The 6,834-nt window shown below is 45.4% G+C and overlaps 1 protein-coding gene across 1 annotated transcript in view; it reads right to left on the bottom strand.

Annotated features, from left to right (window-relative positions):
* DNAH9 (dynein axonemal heavy chain 9) overlaps positions 1 to 6,834 on the bottom strand; it is a 214,927-nt gene that overhangs the window by 153,394 nt on the left and 54,699 nt on the right. The window contains exons 31-36 of the mRNA XM_009280185.1: positions 6,501 to 6,788; positions 5,814 to 6,024; positions 3,391 to 3,518; positions 2,790 to 2,898; positions 1,954 to 2,101; positions 81 to 255 (exon numbers count right to left, since the gene is read on the bottom strand). Of these exons, the coding sequence (XP_009278460.1) occupies positions 81 to 255; positions 1,954 to 2,101; positions 2,790 to 2,898; positions 3,391 to 3,518; positions 5,814 to 6,024; positions 6,501 to 6,788 (1,059 nt within the window). The remainder of the gene's footprint in view (positions 1 to 80; positions 256 to 1,953; positions 2,102 to 2,789; positions 2,899 to 3,390; positions 3,519 to 5,813; positions 6,025 to 6,500; positions 6,789 to 6,834) is intronic.

Raw genomic sequence — 6,834 nt, forward strand, 5'->3', positions numbered from 1 at the left:
AAAAAAGAAAAAAGAAAAAAAGAAAAAAAGAAAAAAGAAGGCCTGTATAAAAGATGCTGAAGTGGCATTTTCCTTCTTACCTGGTCTTGAAACATTGATCCACCAAAGGCCCAGACAGCAGCAAAGACAAAGTAAAGTTCATAAAGCTCCTTGGGACAGTCAGGAGGTGTGTTCTCCTCTGTCAGGAGGCATTCGAGGAGGTAGCACAACATCTGAACCATGCTCTGCTCAGGAATGGGAATAATCTTCTTAAATCTAAGGGGTGGAAATTAGAAGCACGGGAAATTTAATTGGGTCCAGCAACACAGTTGCTCACAACCAGGAAGGCAAGCCTAGAAATGCTTTTTCAGAATATTAGCATTTTACTTGTCAGCAGTGCGTGTCTTATTCCCGGGTGCAGCAGTAAAGAGAACACCTATTCTCTCCCTCGGACCTGCTGGCACTGGCACATATACAAGTAATAACAGTAATCAGAAGTTTCAAGCATTTTAAAACTTTGATCCTCTTGAAAAAAGTAAAATGGAAGACTTGCTAAAGGCAATGATTTCCTGTGAACACGATGAGTTCAAAAGCGGTCAAATAGAGGAGTAATAAAATACACCCTTTCATCTTGCCATTTTACATTCATTTAAGCTACACTTACAGAATTCCAAACTAATATTGTAGCAGCACTGAAGTCCTCCATAAAGTAATTATAGCTATTTGAAAGGTTGGTTCTACAATTTCTGAATTAAGCAAGCTACCAAAATGCTCAGCTAAGGGCTGCCTGCAGCTAATCCCGTGGATTTCATGGTCTGACACAATGTTCAGCAAATAGAGTGGGAAATGTCCAATGGACTTTACTGCCAACAGCTATAACCAGCTTGGTCACCTAGGGAGCAGCTCCCTAGTAAGATGCCTAACTCCTACTTCCCAAGACCACTGCTTTCACTAATGCAGCCCCTTCTGACACATCCCCGTTGTGGTTGACAACTCCCATGCTCAGTTGTACACTGATACTTTTTTTTTTTTTTTTTTTTTTTTTTTTTTTTTTTTTTTTTTTTTTTTTTTTTTTTTTTTTTTTTTTTTTTTTTTTTTTAAATGAAGTCGCAACTATGGGAAGCAAGCAGAGGATGGGAGAAGCTCCCTTACTCAAGTTTGTTGGGACTCTACTTTGGCCAGTCCTCATGACAGTATGAGTAAGAGAGCTGTCTCCCATGATGATAAGCAAGAACCACACGACTTCTCTGTGGGCACCACTTTGAAGCTAACTCAAGCCAAGGAGCACCAGGGCCCTTCCAAATATCTAAGTTCTTCATGTTCATTGGATTGGTGTCCAACCATGAAACATGCTCAGGCTGGATGTCCACACAGACTGACTTAACTTTGTCTAAATGCATCAGGAAAGAAATTCAAGACAGAACTGCCTGTAGAGCAATCCCACCCTCTCCCACAAACACCAACTTCCTTCTCATCACCAAGGGGCAGGAAAAGAAGTTGGGAGAGGACAAAAGAGGATCTGCTCTCTCCATCTTCTACGCCACATACTGAAAACTTTCCTTCAGCAGTGGTCTGAGACTTGCTCTACTGAAAAATAACTTGTGGAGTGAACTCGGGTCTAGCCTGGCACATCAGGACACTGAAAAGACTTTCTCTTTAGGATCTCCTGGATTTACTTTCCAAGAGATACAGAACTGGTACAAGAAGAACAGGAACAATCAAATGAAAATCCGATGAAAACCAGATGAAAACCAGATCTGACCAACAAAGGATGAGTAGGAACATCAGCTCCCCACCTCACCTCGTTGTTTCTCTGAGCCTAAGCCAGTGATGCACAGGGCCCTCAGGGCCAAGGAGGAAACCAGCCACCCACGCCACATGCAGCACAACCCCAGCACAGCACAGCTGGTCTGGAAAGCGGCGAGTGCCCCCCTGCCTTCACCAGCAGAGATACAATCACTCTTCAGATGGTACCTTGTTCTGAGGGTGTCCAGGCAAGTCGGCAGGTACTTATCAAACAAAATGGTCAGGTTGGCTCTTTCGGACTGGATCTCTCGCCTGTCAATCCAGCTGCTCACTGGGGGATTCCAGCCCAGATCCGATGGGTTGATGTACAGGATCCCTTTAGGCCCAGGGTAAGAGAGAACATATAGTAGGACACAGCAGAGACTATTCCTTTCCTCCAGCAGAATTTCTCATCTACTTTCACACAACTAAAACCCTGTCAAATACACCTGGGTGCCCCATTACCTCGCCCCTCCTCCTGCCCCAGTGCGGAGTAGAAATATTAACAGTGAAGAGACTTAACTTAGGAAACCAGGACACCGTTCATGACCTCGCCCCAAATTCAGAACATGGTCTTGCCTGAATCATGTTACTGCTCTGGGCCCCATTTCCCCATGTGTAAAACTAGGGAACACCCTCATTCCCTTCTCCCATACTTCATGCACTTCTCCAGAAGATCAGGATCTCTTTGGGATAAAGACTGTCCCTCTCCTCATCAAGTCCATACAGGGCTTTGCACAACAGGACCACTCTCTTGGCAATGCTGAAGCCACGATCAGCTGTCAACAGTCAGAGAGCCCTGGGTAAATCTCCAAGATGATGACAGCTCCCCATATGGATTTGGGGTCAGGATCCTCAGTTTGTCCATATGCTTCAGGAACCTACCCTGTCCACCAAAGGCAGCTGTGATCCCAGGTTGGGAACTTTCAAGAGGGACCAAGCTGGCCAACAAAAGACTGGTTAATGGCACTAGATCCTACTTGGTCCATGCAAAATCCCAGTGTGAAGCTCAGGCCAGGACTCACCCGCTCTGGACACGGTCGCTGGGGTGGCTGTGCGCAGGTGGCTGATCTCAAAGACCAGACGCATCGTTGGGTTCAGGGGGATTCTCTCATTGCTTGCCAGGGTCAGCACCTGCATGTGGCAGACAGACAGACAGACAGACTAACACCTCCCCCAGGAATAGGAGTGAAAAGCATTCAGCACTTCGCACTAAAAAGCTTGGTTGCTGTCAGCCCAGTTCCTCGAGGCAAAGCAGCTGATTTCTAACAGGTAGTAGAACGACCCTTCCCTCTTCCATGACCCAGAATCAACAACGCTCCCTTAGGGTGGGGAAAAAAGGTGTGGGATTATGACCCCACTCTATTTTTAAAGGACCTGAAGTTATGATCAGGACATTTGCAGTTACTCATGAGCCCAACTCTCCAGGAAAGGGAAATTCCAATGAAAACATGCTTTGAGCTATTTCCCTCATGCACCATTTTCTTTATGCAGTACTGTTTGGTATATCTGAAGAAACACAATTGCATTTTTCTAGGAGGTGTTATTTCAGCATCTGCATTTCTCCTAGGCTGAATCACACCATGCAGTCAAGGAATACCTGCTTCTTTAACTTATATTCATTACCTTATTATCATCCATCACAGTATTAAGAGATTCAATCCACATCGGATCAATATCTCCATCTAGTACGATCCACTTGGGACCATCATGTGTGATGTTGGCCAGCTCCCGCATGATTGATGAAAACAGTCCTGGGAGGGTGACAGGAATACGTTGATGAACACTGAAGTTGCCACCTGCTCTAACAGTTTTCTCTAGCAACCTACTAAAAGTTATCCTAATGAATGTTTTCCTCTTAAGCATTCAAAACTCTATGCATCTGTACATAAATATTACTATATCATGATACGGGTCTAGTCTGCTTTGAAGAAAAAACAACATTATCGGTTACCACCACTGAAAATGACTGCAGACCTACACAGGAGCTTCATTCCCACCAAGAATCATAAGGGATAAGAAAAGTGAAGAGCAGATACTCAGAGGCAAAAGAAGGCATGAATTACACAATGCAGAGAAAACCATCTGAATATGCCTTGGAAATTCTTATAAATGTTTTTTTGTGGCTCAAAGTATATCAGGGAAATCAAGATATGTTAAATGCTGGGTCATGGCTTTAGTGAGATTGAGGGGAGAACAAGCACAGAATGACATTGAATGACAGAACAAAATGTCAGTAAAATCAAGGAGACAGAGAGGATACAGTGTCTCGAGGGGAGTAAATAATGAATGTTAAGGAGAGCAAGAAGGCTGGGAATAGAGTAGCAGTACTGCAGAGCAAATGAAAACTCCACAAAACTATCGCTCTCCTCTACATGTGAAAATACCTAGGGAGACGCTGGTCTTCATGAAAAAACATGAGGCAAACATTAAAAAAAAAGCCTCTCTTCTGGTGAATTGTGGCAAGCACACTTTTTTCCTCCAGGACAAGCTATTTCTTTGTGATCCAGGTCAGGAACAGCTAGTGGCGTTATATGACTGAAGACAAAGCTTGTGCACAACAAATGCAGAACAGCTCGCCTGAAACAGGTATCCGATTCCGAGATCGGGTCAAAAAAAATAACACTTCACTGGCTCTGCCTTGACTCAGTTCCTCACATGTTGGACACATGCCTTGGAAACCGCTCCAACATCATTAGTATCAGGAATAGCTACCGTCTCAGAGCATCAACGCTTCCCTCACGTACAGCACTACAGCAGCGGAGAGAAAAGTGCCTCTCTCCTAACCCTGTGCATCCACACCACAGAGCGGTCTTGGATTTAAAAGAAGAGTTTGGTTCTACAAAGAACACTTTTAGGATTCCCTTGTGGGACCTTTTACCACCTAACATGTATAAACTTTTCAACTCCTGATAATGCAAGGAGTGACAGGATGAAAACTGGAAGAGGAAAAGAAGGGGCTGATCTGTAAGGGAACACATCATCTCTTGCTAGGCTGTGGTGAAGATTGCCTTGCTGGTCTTTGCAACAAGAAACAAAATTTTCAGGAATGGTTAATGCAGAAAATATTTGCCTTGAAACCTCAGGGAGGAGTGCTGTAAGCTCCCTTGAAACGTTACAGGCTAAAAACCGCTGGACAGCCACCTGTAAAACGTCCCTCCTGCTGTTCAGTGCCACCTGCAGTCCTCAATCTGCAGTCACTGCTGCAGCCAGTCTGCAGAGTTCAGGCTGTATCCCACACTTCCCTCTGTCACTTTGATTTAGGGTCCCTAATTACAATTAAAAATAAATTAACCCTGGCACTGGAGCAAAGCAAGGAGTCAGGAGGGGTCTGTGGCAGGGGCCAGGGGAGGTGGGTGGCAGCTCATCTCCTGGAGGACTTCTGGCCGAAGATGATTTATGGCAACGTCTTCTCTTACCTCCCCCACACCTCCCAAACCAGCCACACACGTAAATCAAAGCTGCCTTTATGTATTAGTCACAACTGAACATTTTCACTCCAGATTTCTGTAATCTTTCAGCAAGTTTTAAATGCTCATCTTATTTTCCTCGGGAGCAATCAGGATCAACAGACTGGCAAATGCTGGTGTACTACAGAGATTGGGCAGCACTATTAAGTGGAAAAACAGCACTTTAAGGCTGCTGCGTTTGTGCTACCAGCTATGGAAACCTGGGGATGGCACATTTTGGGGGGCCCCAGTGCACACCATAGGGCAGGAGGGAACTCTCTTCCATCACTGGTCCAGCCAACCCCCAAAAACGGCCTGCCCCATTTAGGAACTGGTAAGTGTTGGTATTAATGGACATGATAATTATTCTTATGGCAATAGGATAAAGCAGGTTTCTGCTATACTTCCCATTTGAAGACAAAAAAGCTAAAACATCCCACGTATCCTTTTAACAACAAACTCTCACGTGGCTGTGAGCAGCAGACAAGCACCTGGGCTTTCAGACTCGCACGCAAAGAACCACTCATCCTGCTGTTGCTTAGGAAGTGCATTAAAAATATCCTTCTTTATCTACAGATTCAGGCATGAAAAGACATTTACCATCTTTCCATTCTCTTGTTGCTGGGTTAATGATGCCAAAAAGCTCATCGTTGGTGACTGCCTTGGGGTTGAGGTCTGTCCAGACAGGGCGTCGCTTCATTATCTGGTAAGTCTTGTTCAGGGATCTCATCACCTGCGACTTGCCCGTGCCTGCGTTACCCACCACGAAGACAGAGTGCCGGACTGTCAGCAGCTCCTCCAGCTGCACCACCTGAGAAAGAACATTCCCAAATTTTAGACAAACATGCCAAACTGAAGTTCAGATCTACAAAATAGCTTCCATTGGGCCTCTTCTTTAGAAAGATGTGACCCAGAGACACAAATGGATTTGACATTGAGTTTGGTCTAAACACTCTAATCATGATGGGTAAAATCCTCAGCCTGCAGACAAACCTTCAGCATTATCTACATCTGACAGCCATCAGCCAATGAGGCTCTGCTCTCCAGGGGCCACACTTTCATGAGCGTACAAGAGTTCGCCCCTTTGTAAACTCAGGGACCGAGCCAGTGCTGGCTTTAGGGGCAGGTGCAACTGCATCAGACCCATCATAGCTGACTCTGTCCTCCATCAAGGTCTGCCTGCAAGGGAATATTGTGCAGGGCCCTCTTTGTAGAAGCAAAGATGGCTGAGAAAACCCAAATGATTTGGTGGTGGTGGAGATACAGCAGGAGATCAGTTGATCTTACTTTGAGCACAAAGTTGTCCTCAGCCTGCAGCCGGAGGTCCAGAACAGCCTGCCTCACAAACGACTCAAAATTCAGGTCACGCTTCCGAGGCACATCCAGCGCAGGGAAAAGATCTCCAATCAGCCCCATAAACACCGGCACATCATCAGTCACAATCTTGGGGATGTTAAAGTCACGAAGTGAGCGCATCAGAACTTGGTCTTCAGGTCGCTCTGGGTCATCTCGTTTGAGGGAGCCGGCGACAACTAGCACTGACTTGATTGCACGCAAGCCCCAGTCGTAGTGATCCTACATGGGGAGAAAAAAAAAAAAAAAAAAAAGGGGGGGGTTTATG

This window comes from Aptenodytes forsteri, unplaced genomic scaffold (genome assembly GCF_000699145.1).
Source record: "Aptenodytes forsteri isolate BGI_AS27 unplaced genomic scaffold, ASM69914v1 Scaffold707, whole genome shotgun sequence".
Lineage (NCBI taxonomy): Eukaryota > Metazoa > Chordata > Aves > Sphenisciformes > Spheniscidae > Aptenodytes > Aptenodytes forsteri.